The sequence below is a fragment of the Cricetulus griseus genome, chromosome 4 (assembly GCF_003668045.3).
Source record: "Cricetulus griseus strain 17A/GY chromosome 4, alternate assembly CriGri-PICRH-1.0, whole genome shotgun sequence".
Lineage (NCBI taxonomy): Eukaryota > Metazoa > Chordata > Mammalia > Rodentia > Cricetidae > Cricetulus > Cricetulus griseus.
Window position 1 is genome coordinate 45,697,214 of NC_048597.1, and position 26,061 is coordinate 45,723,274.

Below are 26,061 nucleotides of genomic sequence, written 5' to 3' on the forward strand. Positions count from 1 at the left end.
TGAATGAAATCGTCGTGAGGATTCTGGGAGAGAAAAATGGCGGCTACTGGACAGTGGCGTAGGATGGGGAGGCTCTTTGAGATGGCGCCGGCACTGAGGCGTTGTCCCCGGGTTTACAGCACGTCCCCTGCTTTTGCTGAAGTGCTAAGGCTACCTCAGAAACAGCTAACGAAAGTATTGTACCCGCTGCGGGAACTGGCGCAGCACCTCGTCACGGACAGCGGGTCAGGCCTCATCGAGCAGGGACTCTTCGACCCGAGCCTGGAGGACATCGCGAGGGCCGAGAGCATCTTCGAGGCCACAGCCCGGAACCGCATCGAGTACCTCAGCTCCGCGGTCCGCCTAGACCACGCCCCGGGCCTGCAGCAGCCGGAGGTGAGAGACTTAGGAAATCAAACAAACAGAAAACTCGGTGTGGCTGCACCGCCTCTTGTGCAATGCACGTGGAGAACCGCAGTGAGCCGCAGTGTGGGTGCTGGGACTCGAACCCCGGTCCTTTGGGAACAGTAGCCAATGCCGTATTTTATTATGTGTTTTTGCCTGCATGCGTGTTTGTACGCCACATGCTTGCCTGTTGCCTTCAGAAGCCAGAAGAGGACATCCGATCCTCCTAGGACTGGAGTTTCTGGCATTTGTGAGCAGCCTTGTGGACTGGGAATTGAACCAGTGTCCTCGGGCAGCAAGTGCACTTAACCACTGAGCCATCTCTCCAGCCCCTCAAATAGAACAATTAGTAAATAAACCACGGTTCAGTTCTCTAAGCTCTCCATTCTCCTTTTTGCCCCTCATACTAGGTGTGTTTCATAGGCCGAAGCAATGTTGGAAAATCCTCCTTGATAAAGGCCTTGTTTTCAATGGCCCCTGATGTAGAAGTCAGAATCTCAAAAAAACCGGTACGCTGGGTATCACTTGAATTTACTAAAATGAGACCTAAGTTTTGGAAGGTGCAAGAGATCGTAATTGCTAAGTTCCTAGAGAAGAGATTTCTTTTAAACAAATAATAAGGTAAGACATATCATTAGTGCCCGTGTATTTCCTGAAAAACGGGAAGTGTGGCTGAATTGACTTTAGCGGTCTTGCCAATATCTTGACGAAAGCATCCTTTAGATAGAGTCTTCTCCAATTGGCAAGTTAAGCATTTTGTCACTGTTTTCTGTCTCCTTATATAATAGCATCTAGTTGCACATTAGTTGTGGGGAAAACGGGTTTAAAATTTGCTTTATCTTCCATAATCTTTCATACCTTCTCTACTCATACACACTCTCATACATTCTTGGATATACAACAGTCATGCTTCTTCTTTTCCCCAAGGCCGCTCGCTCGCTCTGTGCTTGTTTTCACAGATACTCTGCTCTACTGGCACTCTGTCATTTCCCCCTTCCTTCTACTTCCTTTTCAATGCTGCAGACTCAACTGATACCTAAAATAGCCTTTTCTCAAAACTCACCCCTGGTTCCTTTTACCTTAGTGTCTGTATCACAGACCAATTCCACCAGCTGTAATGCTCACTGTTCCCTACCGCTTTCATTAAGTTTAAGCCCTTTCATGAAACCACTAGACTTTTGCTCCCCACTTCATGTAATAGATTCTCTGGCTTCATCTCTAATGATTCCATTCCATAACACTTCATCTTCACTCCTCTTCTTCCTCACCACATAAAGTAAGCCAACTAAAATAGGACTTTTAGATAGGGTAAATTTCATTCTCGTATAAGAGGACAGACAATAGATAAGGTTGATTCTTTTCACTCTCGAATATACAATTCTAAAAACACTTCCTAACAGATGGAAAATAAGATAACCAGGAACTTAATCATCATTTATTTAAAAAAAAAAAACCCTCTCCTTTGATGGTGTCTTTTCTAAGATATAAACAATTGGCTTTAAATTGTCTTTCCTTTTCTGATTCCGAAGCATTTCATAAGCACAGAAGCATAAGTAGCTATATTTTATCTTTGCATCAGTTTTAATCACACTTTATTTAAAGGTGTTGCACAGTCTTTTTAAAAAAGTCTATGAGGTCACTAAACCAAACATATAAAACATCTTGGTTTAGGGAAACACTGGTTTGCAGATAAGAAATGTCACACTTTGGATACAGGTGTTATAAAAATCTGTGTGGTGGGATAAACATTTGATCAGCACCCTAATTCATTCCTCTGTGTATAATGTTCATCAGAGAACTGGCTAATGGCAGACATACAACTTAAATCTGGGTGATGTTCATAGACAGCAAAATGGGAAAGATTCTGAAATATTTTGTCTACGCCTTTTTAATATGAAATGTAAAGTGTTTAAGCTAAACATTTTATTAAAAAACAAATTGAAGAGATTTAATTATGATTTAACTACTGGTGGCCACTAATCTTTATGTACCGCAACTTTTAATAAATATTTGGTGATTGAATAGATAGCATTCCTAGTCATGAAATGAAGGACCAATTTTAAGCCAGCTTTTGTTTCCCCCCATTTACTTTATCAGGGGCACACAAAGAAAATGAATTTTTTCAAAGTTGGAAAATATTTTACATTGGTGGACATGCCAGGGTATGGCTATAGAGCCCCGGAAGACTTTGTTGACATGGTAGAGACCTATCTAAAAGAACGAAAGAAGTAAGGAAACTTTTTTTTCATACAATAGTTGCACATTTACTACCAAAGCACTTTTTTAAATCAAGGATATTCTACACATGACAACTACTTCAGATTTGTCAAATGACTTATTTGTAGGTGCATTTTATCCTTATATTACTCTGCAGTACAATATTGAGGACCAGGGTATACATTGCCTGTTTAGCATCTGCCTATAGCTCAGGAAAATCAAAACTTCATTTATTTTTTCAAGGTGAAACAATATAGAGTGTTCAACAGTTCATTCATTTTTTTTAAACTATACTCTGAGCTAGCTATTTTTGAAAATGAAAATAGTTAGCTAATTGGTTTAAATAAAATTCAGTATACTCTGTCTTAAAGTAGATCAGTCATTGCAAACTCTGAAAATGTTATCTTTATTTTTTTATATCCATTAAGGAATCAAGCAAAATAGTGTGTTTCAAGAACCACACAATCTAGAGGAAAATAATGTTAGGCTTCTGAAATAATATAATATTATATATATATATATATATATATATATATATATATTATATATTAATAGGGGACAGTGGTGCTGCATGCCTTAAATACCAGCAGAGACACGTGGATCTCTGAGTTTGAGGCTAGCATGGTATACAAAGAGAGTTCCAGGATAGCCAGGGCTACACAGTGAAAGCCTGTCTTGAAAAAAACAAAAACAAAAAGAAAGCAAAGAAGAAAGTATTCATTTAAAAAAAGCTCTGGATTTGATTTCAGCATCACAAATTGTGTGTGTGTGTGTGTGTGTGTGTGTGTGTGTGTGTGTGTGTGTGCATATATATATTTGTTTCTTGTAGCTTTACATATAAAAGATGCAAAATTAAAGTAATATTAAAATTACAATAAATTTAATTTTTGTCTCTTTTCCACTAGACTTTAAGGCCTTACAGGAGGGATCTCATTTATCTTTCTGTTAAGACTCAGTAGGCTTAATATGTTCTTATTGAAATAAATTGGTATTAAGCAAATTTAATTATTGAAAGTACAAGAAACTGCACTGAGTCCTATAAGACTACAGAATGAAGTTCCTAGGATGAGAGAGACGGACTTATGAATATATCTTATATTGCCATTACTTTTTTTTCTATTCTTACAGCCTGAAGAGAACATTTTTGCTAGTGGATAGTGTTGTTGGAATTACCAAATTAGACAACATTGCCGTAGAAATGTGTGAAGAGTTTGCATTGCCGTATGTGGTAAGTTATGGTAGCAGCTAGAAATCACAGTTTGGGAAACATATGAATATGCACATATATATGCCTGTTGGTAGTGAGCAGTCATTTCCTCAGAAGATAGAGGAGCGACTGGGGAGATGGGTCCATGGGTAGGAACGCTTGCTACACAAGCATGAGGACCTAAGTTCTAGTCCTTAGCACCCACATGAGCTATGTGGTCACATGCACGTCCATAACCTTCGTGCTATAGAGGTTGGAGACCAGAGGATCACATTATTGCTAGCTATCAGCTCAGCTCCAGATTCAGTGAGAGGCCCTGGCTCAAAGGAAAAAGGCAGGAGTGATGGAATAGACACATGTCCTCCTCTGGCTTCTGCCTGTGTACACATACAGACTCTTACACACATAACACATGTATACATCACATACACACACACACACACACACACACACACACACACACACACACACACACACACACACACAAAGTGCCTTTAAGTTCTGTGACAATTTATTTTTTACTTCTTTCAGTTTTTAAATTCATGGAGATGGAGGGAGAGAGACAGCAAGAACATGTGTGTACACATGCACAGGCTGTATGTGGATACCCATGAAGGCCAGCAGAGGGCAACAGATTCTCTGAAGCTGGAGTTACAGGAGGTTGCAAGCCATCCATTGAGGAGTGCTGGAAACCGAACTCAGGCCCTCTGAAAGAACAGCATGTGCTCTTAACATATTGGAGCTATACACGCTTTTAAATTTATAGTCAGAGTTTTTTAAACTGTTCATTTAGTGTTCTGAAATGCTTTTCCTTCACAAGATGTTTTTTTTATTGCAATACAAACATTTTTCTAAGACATGTTACTAGCTCTTGAATAGCAGCTCATGGTATAGTACTTACAAAGATATAACTAAAACTGCAACAGAAACTTAAGATGATTCCAACACAGCACACACAAATAGAAATTTTATAGTCTTTAAAAAATTTATTTTCTAGGCTGGAGAGATGGCTCAGCCATTGGGAGCACCACTTTTCTTCCAAGGGACCTTGGTTCATTTCCTAATATCCACTCTACAGCTCACGACTATCCGTAACTCCAGTTCCAGGGGATCTGACACCCTCACACAGACATATATACAGGAAAAACACTAGTGCATATGAAATAAAAAATAAAATTAAAATTTAGGAATATCTCGGGGTTTTTTTGTTTTTTTTTTTTTTTTTTTCTACTAGCATACAATTGACCTACACTAAAATGCAGATTGGTGGGTTAGTATCCACATTTTGCTTTGTAATACTTCCAGATAGACTTTTAAAGTTCCTTTTTAAGAAATTGAAGAACCAATGACTATAATTTACTTTTCAAAAGTGACAGAAACCACTAAAATGAAGAGTGAAGTTTCATGTGAATAAAGCCATGCAACTTGGTAACCACTTTTGTTATATTCTTGAAATTATGACGTTCTTGGGATTTGCAGAAGTCCTATGAAGTATTAGGGGGTGTTACAATGCATCAAGGAATTAGTATAAAAATGACTAAATATTATCAAACTGGCTGTAAAGTAATAGTCCTGATTTTGTATCATAGGTACCACTTTGTGAAATCATATATTCCCTTCAGTTGTAGCTAAAGGGAATATTATTTTCTTCTTTGGAAAAGGAATTAAGATATTAGCAGTAATCCAGGTACCCAAGAAGGGGTAAAAAGAACAAACAGAAAGATGACTTTAAATTTTAGCCTAGGGGAATTATAGTTCAGTGATACACCACTTGCCTGGCATGGATGAGCCCCACCAGCAGCAGCTTTAAGTCAAAGTATATGCTTGAGTGTTTGATATTCCCTGGGAAAACCTGATGGATTGAAATGTTACTTTTTCCTTGATTTGTAATCACCCATGCTTTGACCTTTCTCTACTATTTTGTAGTTGGGTAAGTAACATTCTAGATTTACCTAGGATACAACTATAGTAGATATAGCCAACAAAGAACCCAATTTCTAATTTTTCCTTTAGAGTATTACATGTAAAATTGAACTTTTTGAACTTTTCAAAATTGTTACATATTGACAGCTCTATGTGGCTCAGTCAAGTTACATTCATTTTAATATCTTAGACTGTAAAATACATTGTAATCACATAAAACAGCTGGTGTCAGTTATAAATGTGGCTCTGGTTTCCACTGATCTTTAAGTAAAACCCAAGGTATTATCGTCGTGTGTGCTAAAAGCATTGTTAAGTAGCAAACACACAATGCACACTTTATATATGACATATTTCACCTTATTTCATCATCAGCAAATTATTTATAGCTTGTTTTATTTTATAGATGAGAAAGTAGATAGAGATTAAGAAATTTACATGAACCAACTCAACTAACTGAAAAATTATAGTTAAAATGTATAAAACTATATTGATAAATTTTATTTCTAATCCTTAAATTCTTTTCCTATAGATGGTATTAACAAAAATTGACAAATCTTCCAAAGGCTATCTTTTAAAACAAGTGCTTCAGATCCAGAAGTTTGTTAACACACAAACACAAGGCTGTTTTCCTCAGCTGTTTCCTATAAGGTAAGAGTCAAATTGCTCTAATAACATTGATTACTAGAAGCCTTTATCAGGGAGTTCAAGGCCACCCTGGTCTACAGAGTGAGTTCCAGGACAGCCAGGACTTAACACTGAGAAATCTTGTCTCAACACCCCACCCCTTCAAAAAAAAAAAAAAAACTTTTACTATGAAATTGATGTTCCTTGGTTGAGGTGCCACTTGGGAAACTGTTTACCTGTGAGTTTTCAGTAGTCTGTTAGTGTTTTATTCTGTTCTCTTTTTTTCATGCCTGCTCTTCCTTAAAGGTACTTCATTCTCTTTCTATTTCAGCCTAGCTCAACCCTAGACCATGACAGAAATGAAAACTTTACTTTTGAAACCAGCTTTTACTTACTATGTGTCTGTCATGCATGCAGTGGTGTGCCTGTGGAGGTCAGAGGGTACCTTTTTGGAGCCGGCTCTTTCCTGCCTGCCACCTTGTGGATCTGCCACTTAAACTCAGGTCATCAGGCTTTCGAACAAGCACTTCCTTTTGCCTGACGAGCTTTCTCACCAGCACATCTGCGTAATTTCAGTGAACACCACTGTGGTAAAGAGCTCGTTCAGGCTGTGTAACAGGTCAGCTTGCCTGAAAATTGACAGGAAAATTTTTCTTCCATGAAGACAATGTACAGCTGAGATAAAAAAAAATAATAATTAAAAATGTAATATAAAATAGGCCTATGTAAAGAAGAAAAACTGTTTCAAATTTAGATTAAACTGAACAGACAGAATAGGTATTTTCTGAGCTGGTAGATTTGGGGGCATTATGATACAGTGACCAGAAGTGGAAACACTGGGGTTCCTTCTGTTGTGTATCATGGGTACAGTAAGCAGTGTGTAATGAGGCAGGCAGAGCATCAGTCTCTGGTTTCCTTGCCCTGACTTGTTTGTGGGAGGCACCGTGGTAATTTGTGAGAAAATTTAAAAAAAAAAAAAAAAAAAAAAAAAAAAAAGTGTAGCAGAGTGATGTAGGTGGAACTGTCCATTAGCCGCTTTAGTCATATCAGTCTAGACCAGATTGAAATTGAAATTGAAATTATGACTGCGCCTGTCAGGAGCCCTCCTTATCCCTACACAGTGCTCTCTCCAGTCACCTACATTCAAACCTACCCTCTTCCTTTGCCTTTATCCTGCAAGTGCAGTGCACATCCTAATAATTCCATCCAGAGCCCTCAGCGTTGTCATATAAAACAGTCATTTAAGTGTTTAGTAAGGAATAAAATGGGTTTTAAAAGCGCACATGGCTAATAAATACCTATGTTGAAAAATGTAAATTTTAGTTACTGTAAGCTGAGCTTGAATTATCAGCCTGATGTTACTGGGGAAAATTAATAATTTGGGGAGCTACATAAATGGAATCATGGAGTTTCAAAAAAGGGACTGATGAGGCAATAGCTCCACACTGCTGTATACTTATACTATATGGCAAGAACCAGTCCTGTCAGATTGTGGCTTGACATTAACTACGCTGTATGAAAACAGATAGTGGGGGCGGGTGACCAGTGCTGCACACAGCACACTGCATTGATCTTCACAGTAAAGGTACCTGTTCTGCACAGAAGGTTACAAGTGAGAAATGGAGTTCCAGCCAGGTGTCTGCTGAAGTGGAAGGAGCCTGGGCCTTAGGGTCAGATAGCCGTGGTTTTGTATAACATCTGTGGGTTTCTGTCAGAGGCTGCTGGTTTAAAGCAACTTTGTATTTTTTCTAAGTCCATTTTCTCACTGGTAAATGTCACTACAAGGATCATGTATTGTGATTGATACATACACTTTAAATATATAATTTCCTTTCTGGCCAGTCATAAATGGCAGGGATAGACTTAAAACCACATTATTGGATTCCTGGTTTTTAAAGGCATTTGCTTTTTTAAACATGACAGCTTTCTCTGCTGCATGCCAGACATATTTACCACATGTGACCAAGGCTCTGTAGAAAGTCACACAGCACTCAGAATCTATGAATTGAGACATGGAAGCCTATTTATTGTCCTGAAAGAAATTCACCATTCACTTTTACACAGCAATCATTCATAGAGTATGCTCATAGCTCTCAAAACCTCATAGACGTGTATATACTTGCTCACTTGCTTGTTAAAGCTGCAGGCATTCCTTCACATGGAGTTTGGCCTATTCACAACTGAGTACTATAAATAAGTCAGGTTTTATTTTCTGTTCTTCCAATATTCTCTTAGGACAGTGGTTCTCAGTCTTCCTAATGCTGCGGCCCTTTAATACAGTTCATGTTGTGGTGACCCCAACCATAAAATTATTTTCATTGCTACTCCATAACTAATTTTGCTACTGTTGTAAATTATAATGTCAATATTTTTGAAGATAGAGGTTTGCCAAAGGGGTGGAGACCCACAGGTTGAGAACTGCTATCTTAAGAGGAAGGTCTGAAAGATTTGGCTTTGAACCTATAGACAAAAATTAAGTGATAATTTTCATGCATGAACTCTGGCCCAACACTAGAGAAAAGTACATATGTGAAGTGTCCATATAGATTAATATTACGAATAGTATATTTTATACATGACATAGGAAAAATAGGTGAGTAGGCACAGTCTAATTGCTTCTGTTTTTGTGTAGTAAAATTCCAAGCAGATGAGAACTGACTCTGGTAACAGAATTGTGACTTAACAGAAACATTGCACATGAATGCAGAGTGCTAATCGGTGTATGAACTATCAAACTTGTATCTCTCCTTTAAATTATATATGCTTAGTTCATTTGTAAAAGCTATCAGAAGGCTGTTTTCCGCATGGTAGTTTTAGCCAGAAAATCTAAAATGTTATACATACTAACAGAACTGGCAGCACAACATGCAAGATTCCACCTTTTATAAAACCAGAGTATGTTCAGGCCTGAGAGACCACAGTTGTCCACCTCTGCATGGATGGAGACAGACACATAAAAGTCAGTGTGCTGTGATGACCATTTGTTAACCTCAAAATACTTCAAGGGGTTTGAATTTTTATCACAAAAAGACTAAACTAATTACTCTGGAGAACAGAAAGCAAAATGGAAGGTGTGGTAAATGTTTGAAATCCTGAAAGGAATGGATCAGATTTTGGGGATCATCAGAACAGATTCGTGAATCTATTTTAGATAGTGCAGAATACTGCATGAAACTGACAGAAGTAAGGAAGGAAGATAGGACAGACCAAAAGGAATTGCTCTCCTACATGGGATTATAAAAGTTTCTTTAAAAAAAAAAAAAAAAAAAAAAAAAAAAAAAAAAACCTTGTTAGAACCTCTGAGGTAAGAGAAAAACTTGTTTCCTTTTCTTTTCACAGTGCAGTGACCTATTCTGGAGTCCATCTGTTGAAGTGCTTTATAGCAGATATAACAGGAAGTCTTAAGTAAACGCTCCCAGAGTACATGAAGTTCCAAAACTGGAGTCAAACACCTAGAAGAATACCAATATTGTTTTAAATATTGTGTCTCAACTTGCAGGACAATCAGTTCAGCTTTAAAACCTGCATCATCCTGAATCAAAATTGAGTTTGTTGGGGGTGAGGGTTTTAATTAAATCATATTGTTCATTAGGAGAGATGGTAGCTGGCTTTTCTGTCTTAACTGACAAGTCCAAGAGCATATAGAAATACATGAAGTGAGCTCCTGTTATTACTATGTAGAGAGGTTTGTTATAGTATTAACTTTTTGTCTTAATAAAGTGTCAGGCTGGAGAGGTAGCTCAGAGGTTACAAGCACTGGGTGCTCTTCTAGAGGTCCTGACTTCAATTCCCAGCAACCACATGGTGGCTCACAACCATCTATAATATGATCTGGTGCCCTCTTCTGGCCTGCAGGCAGAACACTGTATACATTATAAATAAATAAATCTTTAAGAAAATGCCTACCGTCTTTAATGTTATAAATGTCAACTGATAATGTAGGGCTGCCTTTCTGCAAAGCATGCATGGGTGAGTAGAAAAGTAAATGACTATATGTATGCTTATCATTCTTCCTCTAGTCTTTATTTGAATATGAAAATTTTGTCAAAATTTGCCAGGCCATGGAAACACCAGTCATGTGGGTGTGGAATCATTCAGTGCCCTTTGTGTGAGCACAGACTAGATAATCAGGGGATTTAGGTTCCACTTCTCATGTCTGTCATTCCTTGGTCCCTGGGAAAAATTACCTATCTTCTCACCTCGTTGGTGGCTATCAGCACCTTAGCTGTGAAGTCTAACAGGTCTTATGGATGACAGCTGTACATTTGCAAGCCCAAACCAACTAAAAGACACAGCAAAACTCAACAGGTTTTTATCACACACACACAAAAAATCCCACCTGAAAGAAGTAGCAGATACAAACAGGACCTAGCTTTAGGTGAGGAAATGAATTCACAAGTCAGTGGAATAGTTTAGAATCACTGTATTACAGGTGTAGAACGGGATGACTAGCTTTGACTATAACTCACAAGAACAAATTTTTTATAAAGACATCTATTCTTCATGAAGTGTCTTAGTGTTTCAAAGCGAGACTGCTGTCAGAGGTGATAACTGTGGCAAGGATGTAAAACTTTGTGGCTTTTTAAACTCAATAGCAAATGTTTTCAGTTGTTTTAAAATAGTCTGTTTTATCCTAATTAGCAGTATTTGAAGCCAAAAAAAAAAAAATTTAAAAAAATTCTCACGAAGCAAAACATAGGTGTCAAAAGAATTACACTCTGCCGGCAGCAGAGCTGTTTGTCCAAGCTTCCCGTGGTGGTATAGTCAAAGCTATACTTCATGAGATGATGAAGAGAAGGGGAGTGAAGCAGGACAGCTTGTCCAGCATGCCCGGCCACCACACACACTGGTGCGTGGTGTTGAGGGACTTTGTGCACAGCCTCAGCCTCAAGAAATGGACCTCTACTGCAAGAATGTAGTCCAGTGGTAAAGCTATGGCCTAGCACATAAAAAGCCTAAAAGCTGGGACAGGTCCCCAGAGCAGAAGGCAAGGCCCAAACCTAAACACTGGTTGACACCGCAGTGAGTGTCAAGAAAAGACATGAGTTCTCATACCCTGCACTTAAAAAGACTGGAACACCTAATCTGAGATGCTAGGAACTGAAGTGTTTCAGATTACAGAATCTAACCATTTGCAGACTTTAATAGTAGACTGTCCCACGTCCAAGAGTCCCAAATCAGAAAGATTCCAAACTTGTAACTTTTTTGAGCCTGTTTATAGTCAAAATGTTCCAGAGCAGAAAGCAGTCATACTCAAGTTGGAAGTCCAGATTCTCAGCCCACCACCTCCACCTTTGAGGCAACAGTGTCCAGCTGTACCCTGATTTGCAGCTTGTGCTGTCATAGGACAACTGGTCACTACAGAGGGCAAGGGGAAGACTCCTGTGTTTTCTCCTAAGAAACTCAACCCTGGAATAGTTGAGGGCCAAGTGGATTTTCCATGACCATCATTTCTGGGAGCAGCTGTGCTGGTATATACAAAGTCACGTGATGATACTGATACCAGGTTATAAATTTATGATGGGCCTTATTCATACACTCACCTACTTCTTTGTTGCATTCCACAGAAACAAGAATAAAGGAAACTCCAAAAGCCTTGTAATATACAGTGACAAAGTGAAGATTAAACAAGTTTTAACCATTCGAGTAATAGCAAATTTTTTGATAATTCATTTCAGTAACATAACATACACTGGCATACACACACATTGTTATTCAAAAGAACCTGACATCTGAATTGCACCCTGGGACCTGCAGGTGGAAGGAGAGAACCACCTCTCACAAGTTATCCTCTGATATCCACAGACATGTGCACGCACACACACTCACACACACACACACACAAACTGTCAAAACTTTAAAAAGAGAATGGGGCCAGTGAGGCCAAGTAACCCTTTATGGTACTTCCTTGCTACTCCAACCTTGCTCCCTGTTTACCCTCAGATATGTAAGATTTTTCTGAACTTAAGATCTTAACTCCCTAGTAAATCATAAACTCATCTAATTTTCAGAAACCTACCTGCTTTAGTCAAGAAGGTACGGATTCAGGGTAGGCTGTGACAGACTTTTTATCATATTTCACAATCTACGCAGTCATAGTCAAATAAATACTAAGTGATTAACTGACACAGAGCAGCTGTTAAGTGTTTATTGAACTGGCAAGCACGCGTGTGGAATGCTGCAGAGAAGCAGCTCCTGGCCCCAGCAGTGTTTCCAGCTCTCAGCAGTTCCACTTAAAACAGCAGAACCCTGAACGATCTGGGTAACTGCCCAGAAGTTTCACATGTGCACATCTAAACTCCCATCAAAGCAAAAATATCATCAATGTCATCTGCCTCTTTAGCAGCTTGTGGCACACTGTGTGTGTGTGTTTGTCTGTTTGTCCACAAACCAGTTTCATTTCTACTGCCTGCTGTGAGATTCCCATGGAACCCCGGCTCCTTTGTTTTCAGGACAGACTTTGAAAGTCTTCTCAAGACCTGCTTTCTGTTAGGACAGACATCTGTCCTCTGAACTGTCCCACCTGAGCGGCTCCACTTAGCACTAGGGTCCCTAGTGCTCTTCAGAGTCCCTTCAGGTTCCTGCTGAGTTTCCTTTAAAAGAGTTGACTGTAACTTTCTCTGCGGTTTCCTCTGTCTCGATAAAACTTTATGCTTTGATCTTTTTTGTCTAGGAGAACACTTTGAAGTGCTGATAATGGAGCCTCGAAGAAGGCAGTTGCAAAGAGATGTTTTCATGCACTGTAGCTTCTTTGGCAAACTAAAGGACAGAAGAGAAAAATCTCAACTTATTATGATGCTAAAAAGTTATCAAGCACTTTTAACTGTCTGCACCAACTTCCAACAGAAAAGTACACCATTTGTTATAAGCCCTAGGCCTGTATGTATGTATGTATAACCTCAAATATACAAAATAAAGCAATGGGAGTTCCAACCTAAGAGTATGTTTTTCAAGCTGATTGCCTCTTCAGGATGCAGGCAAATGTGCCTCCATTATACCCTCAACACAATTCCCAATAACTACCTAACAAGGTCACAAATGGTGAGACACCTCCACATTTGAAAGGCATGGCCTTTCCCTTATGCTGATAATCAGTTCCTAGGGTAAACAAGTGGAAACTGCAAAATATCCCAAATGGGAAGCTCTAGAGTATGTCATAATGCATCTCTAGCTAAGTTCATGGCATAGATGAACAGAGCAAGGGAATAAAAGTGAAGAGGGAGGTCTTCCACTGAAGACAGACTGACAGCTGTCAGATACCCTGAGTGTGAGTTGTGCTGTACCCCCTTCAAGTCTGCAGTAGAACTCAGCTGATGAGTCTAGGCATTTGCTTCACTACCTTATGGCTTATTCTGGCCTTGGTAAACTACCTACTGCACTGTTGGTAAAGATTAACATGGCTCTATGTGCCTTACCCAAATCCCTTCATTCTTTAAAAAAAAAAAAAAAAAAAAAAAAAAATGCATAATCGTTTAAGGAAAACCTGTGTAATAACCAATTCATGACCCATTATAGCAGTGAGTTTTTATTGTGTAAAAAGTGGGTGCATCTCTGAGCTGAAACAAAAACAAGAATCAGAGGAACTGAATTGAGTTCTAGATCTCCAGTTCCAATACCTTGAGCAATACCACCTCTTTATGTACAAAATGGGAATGGCAATGCCTACTCTTCAGACTACTGTGGGCATTAAGTGTTTTACAAAATGTACTACAGAAAGAAAAAAAAAAAAAAAAAGAAAAGAAAAAAAAACATAGTAATAGGGTAATATGGTCACTATATTTTGGGAATTAGAGAGTAATAGTTTAAGCAATAAACCCGAGTTTGTTACCCCTCTTGCTAACTGTTCATCATTATGATTTGTGTCCTCATCGATCCTTGTAAGAACCACGATAAATTGAATATATCAATACGTGAGCATCCAGCTGCTATAAGCATCAAACCTGACCCTAATCCCTACAACCTGTGTGGGCCTCACAGGCAGAAGCACTCACTTCTCTGACTATCTCACCCAGCTGTGCTGATGCTGCCTAGAGAATGCTACCTCCCACTAGAAAATGAGTGCCTGAGGACTAAAACTGCTTGCTGCACGCTGTTGGCCCCAGGCTTTGAAGGCCCCAGGCAACCTTAATAATGCCTTCTGAAATGAACCAGCAGGAATGATGCGGTACAAATTAGTTAAGTCCAGTGAACTTGTCATTCATTTTCTGCCTCATGACACAACCTCCCAGATTCCATGAGCAACACACGCAACTATACTTTGAGTAGGTCTTATTTTAGCACCCCGAGGGCTGCTAGACATCCCACCTTAAACAAAGGCGGTAACGCACATACGTACATTTTCTTACCGAAAGGGGGGAGGAATTTTCTAACATACTTACCTATAACCTTGAGCTTCCACATGCCTAAGCCTGTTACTCTTGAGAAGTTTGTTGCCCAGATAGGTGGCCTGAGCCTTGAGCTTTTTGCTCCGGCACCACATGACTGCCGTTTGGATTTCCTCAGAAAGCTGGGTGAAAGTCTTGGTCACTCGGATTCTTTGCACAATATTGCTAGCCCAGAGAGTTCGTGTCAGTTTCTGAGAGGAAAGTTTGCTTGTCTTCAATCTGGATTGAGAACATTTAAACTCCCGGCTCGTCTCCTGAAATATAAAAAGGTGAGAAGGATACATTTAAAATGGTATTGACTTGTAAACAAAGAACAAGAATCTTGGAAAGCTGATTCATTTTTTTTTTTAATTTCAAATAATTAGTCTTGCCAGGTATTGGTGGCACACGCCTTTGATCCCAGCACTTGGGAGGCAGAGGTGGTGGATCTCTGTGAGTTCAACGTCAGTCTGGTCTACAGAGCGAGTTCCAGGACAACTTCGAAAGCAATACAGGATAAACCCTGTCATGAAAAACCAAAAAAAAAAAAAAAAGTTTTTTAATTCATTCTCCTAACACTACTTTTTTACCTCTCTACCAAGGCAGGTCCTATCTGCCTTTTAATTAAATGTACACAGAAAACCCAAAATAAAGCCAGGCAGTGGTGGCTTTAATCCCAGCACCTGGGAGGCAGATGTGGGTGAATCTGGTCTACAGAGCAAATTCCTGGACAGCCAGGGCTACACAAGAGAAACCTCATCTTGAAAAATCAAAAAGAAAAGAGAGAAAATCCAAGATACTCTCATACACATATGTGACATACAAAATAAAACGCTGATTAAATACTAGTCAAAGGATAATGATGGGGGGGGGGAATCACAAGTCTTTAACAATGACATCTCTGAACTACCTAGTTTGTTTGGAAGGTTGTTTTATTTGACTTTATTTCTTTTATTGAAGACTAAACTTAGGACCTTGCTCACATTTGGCAAGTGGTCTGTATCCCCAGCCCTTTTAAGGTTTTTATTCTGAGACAGGACTTCAACAAGTAACCCTTCAACAAGCAAGACTGAACTTGCCATCCTCCTGCCTCAGCCTCCTGAGTAGCAGGGATAACCGGCCTGTGCCAGCAGGACTGACTTGGACTCACTTGCTCTCCACTTATTCCTATCCCCACAGGAACAATCCTCAAGATGGGTCATAAACATCACTAAAAACAATAAAGATGGGAAGCCCTGGAAAGTGCCCCACACCATAGGGCTGTCAGCTAGTTGATGAACAGGACAAAATGATTAAGTGTGCGGTCTTCCTAACCTTGCACCGCTTTTAACAAGGCATCTTTATTTCTCCAGTCTCTTCTACAGCAAGTCAAGTTCGGATTTTACTAGCTTTTCTGACTTTATGAAGATTATTCCACCTACTAAGTCTACCCAAATTCCATTTAAAGCTTACTTTCTTTCCAAATCTGTGGAGGGACATGCCATTAATCCCCGCACTCAGGAAGCAGAGGCAGACAGGTCTCTATGAGGTCAGTCTGCTGGCCTATATTTGTTGAGTTCCAGGCCAGCCAGGGCTTCATAGTGAGACTCAGCCAAATAAATAGTAAGTAAATAAATTCCCACACTCAACAGGTACCTAAAGAAATAATTATGAATTAAAGACACTCTAGTATTGTTTTGTGATCAATAACTTGCTCTAAAAACAAGCTGCACCTATGAATGCCAATTAGAATATGAGAGTAATTTCTCTTGAATGAGGAGTATGCCAACCAACCAGATGAAGCCCAGCTCCCATGTGAACTGGCTCTTAGGCTGCAGAGGTGGGAAGGCCCACAGACACCACAGTTCCTGAGACCAGAATTCAAAGATTCTGTATTAAGGAACCATGGGTTCTGCATTCAAACCTGATCCCTGTCATGTGGCCTGGATAACTTTTTGAGACTGTCTATGCCTCAGTTTCTTCCTTTAAAATATGAAAGCAGTAATGCAAGAATCAACCTAATGGGGTTTTTCTGAGGATTATGGGAGTTAATACACATAAGCATTTAAGGCAGTGTCAGGTCCTCAAAGGATCTTCTATTATGTTTCCTCCTAATGAACTCATTAATTAGGTTAAGATGAAAATGCAAGCTGCCATCTGTGTTAACAAGTTCAATAAAGAACTGTGGGGTCGGGGCTGGAGAGATGGCACATGGTAGCTCATAACCATCATAGTGGGCTCTGGTGCCCTCTTCTGGAATAAAGTTGTACATGCAGATAGAGCACTCATGTACATAAAATAAATAAATCTTTAAAACACACACATACACATACACATACACATACACACACACACACACGTTCTTAGAAATGATTAAGAGTTCTTAAATTGCCGGGTAGTGGTGCATGCCTTTAATCCCAGAACTTGGGAGGCAGAAGCAGATGGATCTCTGTGAGGTCGAGGCCAGCCTGGTCTACAGAGTGAATCCCAGGACAGGCAAGGCTACACAAAGAAACCCTGTCTGGGGGTGGGGAGGGGGTCCCTTAAATAAAATGGAAGACAAAAACCAAAAAGAAAACCAGATAAAGGGTATAAGAAGTCAAGCAGTTACTGGGTGAAGGGTAACACTGATGTACTTATCAGTCATGAAGTCCAGAACAATTTTCTAACACTAATAAAAGTTATCAAGTTAAAGCTTGAACCCCTAAAAGAATGGCTGGTATCTCATGACAAATGAAGAGGAAAACAAATGATGGCTGTTACTAACAACATCTGCCATCAGTTAAATGCTTCCCACACTCAAGAGTCCCTGTAACACTTTACATGTACTGAAGCTAGCCCAAAGTTAAGAGAAGCATAGAGACAAGGGAAGTATAGCGAGGTCAGACAACTTAAGAGATCACACAGTTAATTCAAAGTGGGGCCAAAGTTCCAGCAACTACAAAGTCCATGCGCTTAAACTGCTCACCATCCACACTTAAGATGGGCCATATGGTTACTCTTAAATTCCAGAGAAATGCCTATTAAAGCCCTTCTGAACACACTCTACTAACTGGAGTAACCAGGACCATTGAAAATATCCTGTCTTGTTCATTCAGAAGCTCATAATGAGAACCATAGTGTAAACTTGTTACAGGAAAGTCCAGCTCTCTCCTTAGCAAGTAGCTTTCTCTAGAGTTGGTAGAAATGAAAAGCTGCGTTAGGTTAAACCACACTGACCTGAGTAGCCTTGTTTCGAAGCCTTGTGCAGAGAGCTCGCACATCAAATCCTGATGGCTTTTCTGTGGAATTAAAAGGAAAATAAAAACTGAGCCATAAGATTTTCAAACCACCAACAAATTCTTAACCTCATGACATTTCCTGACAAGTTACTGCAAAGAAACGAAGAGAAGAAAGCAAAAGCCCAGGAAGGAACTAGAAGCAAAGCTTTGAAAATGGGCAACATTCATACCTCCCTAACTAAATATAATCAGTGACTTAAGAAATGGAATTCTGAATTTCTTTCTAGATAATGCACGAAAGTATATGTTTAAAAAAGAAAGAATAAAAATAAACAGAATTTTAAAAGAAACAAGAAAGAGTATGTACTCATCTAAGCAACTCACCTTTTCTGGTCTTTTTGCTCATTCTCACTGGCTGTCCCAGGTCCATACTACTCTGTGCATTGTTCTTCATTTGTTCAGATGTTTTAGAAATTCTATCTAGAGTGTCTTCACTGACCTTTGGTAGTTGTTCTTTCATTGTAAACAGTTTATTTAGCAACTTAGTTACTCCTTTAGTGGCAACAGCTTCAGGCGGTTTTCCCTTAAAGAGTTCCACGTAAGGTGGCCCTAGAAAATCAGTGACATCAGAAGGAAAGGCATACTCTTTGAAGTAAGGCATGGGATGAATCCTGGAGACCTCCTGAAGCAACTGGAACAATGGCTCGTATAAGGAAACCAGCCTCCTTAAAAGTCCCTTATGGAGAACCCTAGAAAGAAACAGAAGCTCATGAATCCGCTAATAACATCGTCTGCAGATATGCAATAAACACAAGGCCCAAAACAGAAAATAAAGAGCTATCAAGTTCTGCAAATATAGATTAAACAAAACCAAACAAAATGCCTAAGGTGTGTATTTGCAAACTGCCAGATTAATCCACCCCAAACACAAAAATCTAAATATTAAACACTACACAAAAAGAACTTCCTAGAAACGTGTCAAATAAGTGCACACAAAAATCCTATGGTTATTTTATTGAGATGAGATTTCAGGTGCATTTCAAGTTCTTCACATTTTTGTGTTTTGGGATTTCTAAGCATAAACCTTTGTTTTAATCAGTAAAATGTAAATTATTTCTCATTTCAGAAAAAGGTAAAAGTTAAACATTTTAAAATAATATGATTAGCAAGCCCAGCTTGGGAGTATACACCTACAACACTTGGGAGGCTAAGGTAATAGAATCATGAATTCAGAGCTAGCGTGGGCTACACAGTAAGAGCCTCTCTCAATTTTTTTATTAACAAAGTAACATTAGCAATTCAAATGCTATTACTTCTGATTATGAATAAGCAGAATGAAAAGAAAACAAAATACAAATGAGATATCTGGGTTAAGACATGAAAGCAAGGTTTATGTTTGATGGTAGAATCTTCTGGGTTTACTTTTATTGTTTTGACAGTTTTTGCTATATTCAAATTAGAGCTAATGATCCAATTCTGTGTCTGCTTATCCATCAAACCGTTTTATGCTACACAAACTCACACAAGAAAATGTCTTGGGGGGAGGGGTGGAGATGGGTCAGAAGCAGTGGCTGCCCTCCGAGAGGTCCTGAGTTCAAGTCGCCAGCAACCACATGGTAGCTCACAACCATCTATAGTGGGATCTTCTGGCACAAAGGCATACATTTAGATAGAGCACTCATACACATAAAATAAGCAAGTAAATCTTTTTTTTAAGAGCTCTTAAAAAAAGGAAAATGCCTTTTTTTAGTGGGTGAGTATTACTAGTGTTATTTACACTAACCAAATATGCTTCTAAAGCAGTCGTGTGTTAGGCAGAAGAAAAGTCTAGAGCATACAGGGAAGGTCAAATTGTATTTCTAATTGCTATTAAAATTAGAAATCAGGTGTCAGAAAGAATCAAGATATGGACACCACAGGAACAGCAGCTTTTTCAAAAGCCTACTACAATATTACTACCACTGCCACCACCACCATCATCATCATTATTATTATCACTATTACTATTATTATAATCTTAGGTCCTAGGGATTCACTTTCTGAGTTACTCAGTATCAGGCTAGTTGTATGGTTTCAGAAGCAAAGCCCATTCCTCTGGCATAACCACCAGCCCTCAGCTTGCAATCTTTAAACTGTCATAAGAAGATAGGCAACCCACACCTTCAGATCCCGGGGCCAATAGTGTGAAATGAAATTGTGAGAACACTAATAAGAAACAGGTCAGCTTACAATCTGCAAATAAACTGTCATAGGAAGACAGAAAAGAGCATGTCTTCAGATCCTAGGGCCAACGGTGTGAAACGAAACTGAGCAAACATGAAAAAGAAATGAAACACAACTGTAGAAAGGAAAACATACCATAACCTGCTCACCAGCCCAATCATCACAAGGTTCAAAATAATGAATTCTTGCAGTCCTAAGTGCTTCACGATCAACCTGAAGAATCAGTTTAGGTTGGAAAAATAAAACCAAAGGAAGATTTGTTAGTTAAAATGACGAAAGAAATAAATTGGACGTAAAGAAGACGGTGAAGGTATTAAAGTCCTAGCATGGCAATAACAACACAGTACACTAAAAACAGAGAAATGTCTATTCTACTAGAGCTCCTATTACTACAGTTAGTATGTGGGAGTAAGAATTTCTAATGGTTAAACTCTTAGAATACATGCTAGGTAGGCTCATGCTAGGCACGGGCTATACCCTTCTAGCACGGGCCAACTCTTCTAGCAGTTGCTAGAAGAGGAGCCAAAAGGCAACGCTTTAAGAATTCCCACAGGTTACCCCACCTTATAGCACAGCTTTTAAACAGAGGCTATAAAGATACCCAAACAGGCCCATTCCAAAGAAGGTGTTCCCATAATCAAGGATACCGAAATGCCTTGCAGCAGCAGTCCAACAAGCGCAGTAACAACTTGCAGCCTCCCAAAACCTTCATCAGCACCACCTCCACCACCGGCTGGCTGGGGACAACACGGTTTTCAGTAGCTCCTGGCTGGGTTTCACTTGACATAAACAGAAAAGGACATGACTTTCATTTTTAAACACATTTCTACAGCACTATCCAAGTGAAGGCTTGTTTTAGGCTCAGCCTGAGGTGGTTATGCCTATCAGCAACCAACTGTTCTTTCACTGTAACCTACTGTGAGCCACATTTCCATGTCCCACCAGTCCCTCCCATCAATCAACAGGTGCCCCTTATTAAAACATAATGTATAGATCTTGGCATAGTTGGTTATAGCTCAACACCAAGCAGAGAATAGCAAAGACATCCTGACAAAGCAATGGGCCACCTACTTGGCAGACAACAACTGAGACAGGTCTTCAACTGAGCCCTCCAAATTCATGTTTTTCAAACGCTTTAAACACTGTTCTACCTGAAGGAGGAAGATGGGCTCAAATTAGAATGTGTGTAATACAACAGTGTCACAGATATGACCAAGAATGCAAAGAAAGCAAACAGAAGGAGGAAGATCCATTTAAATTAGTATGCATGTAATACAGCAGTGTCACAGATATGACCAAGAAGAATGCAAAGAAAGCAAACATTCACAGTATGGAAATGTGCCGCATAAGACCTTCTCATTTAAGGACAAGGAAACCCAAATCCCAAAGCAATTGCTTCTGCTTACAAATATGAAATTAAACCAACCCAACAAATCTCTCAATTCAAGAAATTACTATGTGCCAAGTACTCGATGCTATGAAGGGATCAAAATGAGTATGTCTTAATATTATAATCTGTTGAGGGAACATACTTATAGCAGTGAACCTAGTAAAACAAGATAGCCAATTCTTTACTCAGTTTCAATAGTCTGTAAACACCAGAAATGAAGAAAGTGACTTAGTCCTAGAACAAATCTATCCTGAGCACCTAACTGCATGCAAGGCATGTTGGGAGACAGCGTGGTATATGATACATCCCAATTTCAAGTAGTAAGGACAGATAACACACAAAGTACTATCTTAAAGCTACAACAGGTATGCTTGATTTAAAATCGCAACCTCCCCTGCTCTGCTTTTCCCTGCAGCACTCTTACCAGCTGGCATAGCCAGTTACTGGCTGACTGGCTGTCTGCCTGCCCTTGTAAGCTCCCTGTGGACAATATACTCATCCATTTTGTTCACCAGTGTAATCCAGCTCTTAGAACAGGGCTTAGTGTTTTTTTCTCAGGAGAAAACAAGCCATGCTGCTTGTTTATACAGCATACAGAATGCTGTATAAACGCCCTCTCAGGAATGCCTACCAAGGGCCCTCCCTGGACTGCACCTGCACTTTGGAGGATGTAAGGCTCCTGATGGGAACTGCTATTGATGAGTCCCAACCTTGCCAGAGCTACAGATACTACTAAAATCCAAATCATTGTTACGGACTCTACTTCAACATAGTTCAACCCTGACATTCTCTGGGGCTGGCTCCTATCTTTTGTAATTTCTAAGTCTAGACACCATCTTTTAAGATAGGAAATTACAATGAGTGAAATACGGTTTGGAGGAGGGTAAGAGAGGAAGGGAAGGGAAAAGGCAGTTAAGAACTTCAGCAAGAAGGTAGTGAACAAGTTTGCTCTTGGTTTAGAAGACCTGGGTTAAAGCAGCCCCAGAGAAGACAACTTAGGGAAAGACAGTGATCCTCTTTGAAGACAGCATCCTCATCCCTTGGGCCTTAAGCAATGGGAGTATAGCTAACCAGAGAGAAAGAGTCTGTACAGAAGAGACTATGTCTTTTTATTGCTGCATATCCAACACCAAGTATGATGTCAACAGAGAACTTTGTGAAAAACACATAAGTACTGGAAAGATGGCTCTCACACGAGTGGGCAGCACACTGAGCTTTGAAAGGGTACTTGCAGGACTGGCAAAGAGTGTGTGAATGGCACATAGAGAACCCACCTCCAGCAGCTCTCTGCCATGGAGTCATGGAGCTAAAGGCCACAATACTTTCTCAGTCTCCAAAACTTACATGAAAGCACTTCACATCACTGCGTACCATAAACCACTCACAGCAACACACTGCTGACGACATTATGACCCCACAAGAAGTCAACCACAACACTAAGCCACAACTGTTTTCATTTTTAAGATTTTAGGGTTTAAATTAGTTTACTTTTATACTAGGCAAAGGCACTGTTAAAGACTGTAATAGTAAAAATTAAACTGGAAAGAATTGAAATATACTTCTTTTTTGAGATTTTTTTATTGTTGTTGTTTGTTTTGTTTTGTTTCTTTTAGACAGGGTCTTTCTACATAGACTTGGTTGTCCTGAAACTCACTATACAAACCAGGCAGGCCTTAAACCAACAGAGATTAATCAGTCTCTGTCTCCCAAGTGCTGGGATTAAAGGTGTGCACCAGCTTTGAAATATATTTCTTGATCATAAATTACTTTTTGAAAATATTTTGGGAAAATAAAAGGCCAAAATATCCAACACGTAATTGTGTCTTGTAGACTTATGAATCAAAATAATTTATGAACTTTCCATAAATAACAAAATAGTAAGTGGCAGTGTGATCCTCATGTTCGTCAGTACTGGGCTGCATGTGGAACGGAGCTTCCCCTCACCTGCCGGAGAGCTAAATGGGGCTTGTGGCGGCCCATTCTGTTGTGATTGCTGTAGAGAACGGAGCATAATACATCCACTTCCGCATCTAAGGTTTTGCTCTTGATTGACTGTGTGACAAGGTGGCATCCTTTAATGACAGCCGCAATGCAAATATCTAAAGCAGAAACAGTTAAAACAAGATTCAGTATGCATGTCTACATCTACTGCATCAGATGAGAAATACTCTGAAAGGAACATTCTGACTTATTTGCCTTAAAGAAAAATATAAGAAAGGATTCTGAGTATTAAGAAATTGGAAAATGATATCAGGTGATCTATAAGAGAACATTTGTTGAACATGAATGTGTATTGTCTCTTTTTGTTTGCTTGCTTTGTTTTTCAAGACAGGGTTTCTCTGTAGCTTTGGTGGCTGTCCTGGAACTCACTCAGTAGACCAGGCTGGCATCAAACTCACAGAGATCCGCCTGTCTCTGCCTCCCGAGTGCTGGGATCAAAGGTATGTGCCACCGCCCACCCTGGCTGTGTAGATGTCTTTACATCACTTTTACCTTGACATGAGTACTGTGACTACTCTACAGTCATCATCTGGGGATGATCACTTATACCCCAAAAATACAAAAGCTGGGCACATGTTGCATCTGTCAATGAAACCCTCTGCAGGTAAGCAAGACAGAGGGAATAAAGTCACAGCCTGCAAAGTAAAAGGAACTCTACTTTGGATACCACTTTTTGATAAGAATATATAATATACTCAGCCCTCTATCAGTAAGTGCCATCTTTGCATTCAACCAACCTCACACTGAATACAGTCCCCACAAATTCCATCTCTACTGTATGTCAATAGCAGTCACATTGTATTCAGTATCATAAGCAACCTACAGATAGGGTTAATGTATACAGAAAGATGAGTATTGGCCACACTGTAAAAACTATCTATCTAACATGTAATAAAAGACGAGCACATGCCCATTTTTTTAATAGAAGCATTCCTGGAACCAAAATCCCCCCATGGATATCAATAGGGTTTGGGTTCTTTTACATTCAGAAAAGAGAAACCACCAGGGCCACTGGAAGTTGTAGTATGTAACTTGGAGGGGGGGGGGGGGAGTTTGTACAGATTTTTCCTAATCTTAACATGAGCAGCTGTGAAGCAGGTATAATGGGCCGCCTGGTGGCTCAAAAAGGAAACACAAATATTCTTAAATGGAATAATGTTCTCTGCCCCCCTCCAACCATGTGGAGAATTTAAATTAGCTTCCTGGGTGATGACCAGTTGATGAATTTCCCATAGTATTGTTTTTTTAAATGTGACTAGAGAGAGAATTAGAAATTTAAAGCGCATGGGAAATATAGATGGGAAGAGAGGTGAAGTGATGTCATAGGTTGTATTTAACAATTATGAACAAATGTGTTTATTTAATATTAGTGACAACTACTATCATTTAACTGCCATACTAGGCAGTGTTACTAATGCTTCATAGTTATCAACTCTTTCCTTCCTCAAAACAGTCCCAAGAAACTGGTACTATTTTTAATTCCCATTTTGGAGTGGGCAAAAAACTCAGTTTTAGAAATAACAAATTTTCTTAGCTGACAGTCATAGGACCGTTGGCAGCTTGAAAAAAAAAAAAGTTAGCTATGAGGTAACCAAGAAAACTACGTCCCTTTGTGGTTAAATATCCTTCAGGCTGTAGGTAGGCTGTTCCCGCACTCGGGTATCACCTCACACTTCAAAAGACGCCCCCGCCTCATTATAATATTTGCATTATGTTTTAATATTTTATTTCTTTATTGGGTGGAAGGCGTACCGCACACAGCACTGAGTTCAGTGGGGTACCTTCTACCACGCGAATCCCAGGAATTGATAAGCAGGGAACCATCATCTCGTCCCGCCCACCCAATAGACTTTTCTAAAAGATCCTGAGGAAAAAGTCCTAAGAGATCCCGCCCGTGATTTGGGACACCTAATCCCATGAATCCTTTCCACATCATATACATTAATGCAAACTTAATCAAAGCTCACAACACAGACCCCACTGAGCTGCCACCCCACATCTCCGGGAGCTGTTGTCTAAACACATTGCTAAAACCGTCTCGGAACTGAAATTGTTTTCCTCGAGGAGAACCGAGGGGCCCGCGTTAACTCCCTCGCCCGGTAAGAGGAAAGACGAGACCGAGGTCCGAGCCACGATGCAGGAGGCTTGCGGGACAGCATGGGATCCCAGGCAGCGTCTAAGCACGTGCCAGCCCGGGGCTACCCTTGCTTTCACGTCCCATCTAAGGCCGGCAGAAGCCCAGGAGCACCACGGTCCCGGAGCCGCGGGCCCAGAAAAACCTCCTGCCACATGAGCAGCCCGGAGCTTCCGCCCGGTGCGCCCCTTCCCGGCGTGCCCCGCGCTCAGGAAGTCCCACCCCTCCCACGTGAGCCGGCCCGCGGGCTCCGGGAGTAGTGCCGAACTTCCTCGGGCGCCTCACTCACCTAGGGTGGCGCTGGGGTCCCGCACCGTCAATGTGCTGCTGCTCCCCGCCTGGGGGATCCTCACGCGGTTCCACGGCTCCGCGCCCCGCCGTAGCGCGGCGGCCAT

General features: G+C 40.1%; 2 protein-coding genes across 8 annotated transcripts; one reads left to right on the forward strand and one right to left on the reverse strand.

Annotated features, from left to right (window-relative positions):
- Positions 1-13,293, forward strand: Gtpbp8 (GTP binding protein 8 (putative)). Of its 5 annotated transcripts, none has more exons than XR_004769920.1 (6): positions 1-375; positions 795-893; positions 2,482-2,612; positions 3,730-3,829; positions 4,340-5,236; positions 6,261-6,379. XR_004769920.1 is itself a non-coding variant. In XM_027412619.2 (6 exons), the coding sequence occupies exons 1-6, from the start codon at positions 37-39 to the stop codon at positions 13,039-13,041; spliced, it is 801 nt and encodes a 266-aa protein (XP_027268420.1). In that variant the 5' UTR covers positions 5-36; the 3' UTR covers positions 13,042-13,293. The 5 variants fall into 5 exon arrangements, 4 of the variants coding, with proteins under 4 accessions (XP_027268418.1, XP_027268420.1, XP_027268419.1 ...); XM_027412619.2 differs by lacking the exon at positions 4,340-5,236 and adding an exon at positions 13,029-13,293 and having other exon boundaries at positions 5-375; XM_027412618.2 differs by lacking the exon at positions 4,340-5,236 and adding an exon at positions 6,687-7,351 and having other exon boundaries at positions 5-375.
- Positions 12,490-26,061, reverse strand: Nepro (nucleolus and neural progenitor protein). Of its 3 annotated transcripts, none has more exons than XM_027412613.2 (9): positions 25,956-26,061; positions 23,476-23,630; positions 21,213-21,292; positions 20,789-20,920; positions 20,277-20,354; positions 18,303-18,667; positions 17,917-17,978; positions 14,734-14,993; positions 12,490-13,114 (listed from the first exon to the last, which is right to left on the reverse strand). In XM_027412613.2, exons 1-9 carry the CDS (start codon positions 26,059-26,061, stop codon positions 12,649-12,651), a joined length of 1,704 nt encoding a protein of 567 aa, XP_027268414.1. In that variant the 3' UTR covers positions 12,490-12,648. The 3 variants fall into 3 exon arrangements, with proteins under 3 accessions (XP_027268414.1, XP_027268415.1, XP_027268416.1); XM_027412614.2 differs by lacking the exon at positions 25,956-26,061 and adding an exon at positions 25,509-25,762 and having other exon boundaries at positions 12,649-13,114; XM_027412615.2 differs by lacking the exons at positions 21,213-21,292; positions 25,956-26,061 and having other exon boundaries at positions 12,649-13,114; positions 23,476-23,611.

What these genes read in the sequence shown, in the direction of transcription:
- Gtpbp8 (XM_027412616.2), top strand. Translation starts at nt 37, where the DNA reads ATGGCGGCTACTGGACAGTGGCGTAGGATGGGGAGGCTCTTTGAGATG. An exon ending in TCAGAATCTCAAAAAAACCG is followed by an intron (nt 894 to 2,481) that starts GTACGCTGGGTA and finishes TTACTTTATCAG; the next exon opens with GGGCACACAAAGAAAATGAA. An exon ending in TATCTAAAAGAACGAAAGAA is followed by an intron (nt 2,613 to 3,729) that starts GTAAGGAAACTT and finishes CTATTCTTACAG; the next exon opens with CCTGAAGAGAACATTTTTGC.
- Nepro (XM_027412613.2), bottom strand. Translation starts at nt 26,061, where the DNA reads ATGGCCGCCGCGCTACGGCGGGGCGCGGAGCCGTGGAACCGCGTGAGG. An exon ending in GGGCTGGTGAGCAGGTTATG is followed by an intron (nt 18,668 to 20,276) that starts GTATGTTTTCCT and finishes GTTTCTTTCTAG; the next exon opens with GGTTCTCCATAAGGGACTTT. An exon ending in GAGCAAAAAGACCAGAAAAG is followed by an intron (nt 17,979 to 18,302) that starts GTGAGTTGCTTA and finishes TTAATTCCACAG; the next exon opens with AAAAGCCATCAGGATTTGAT.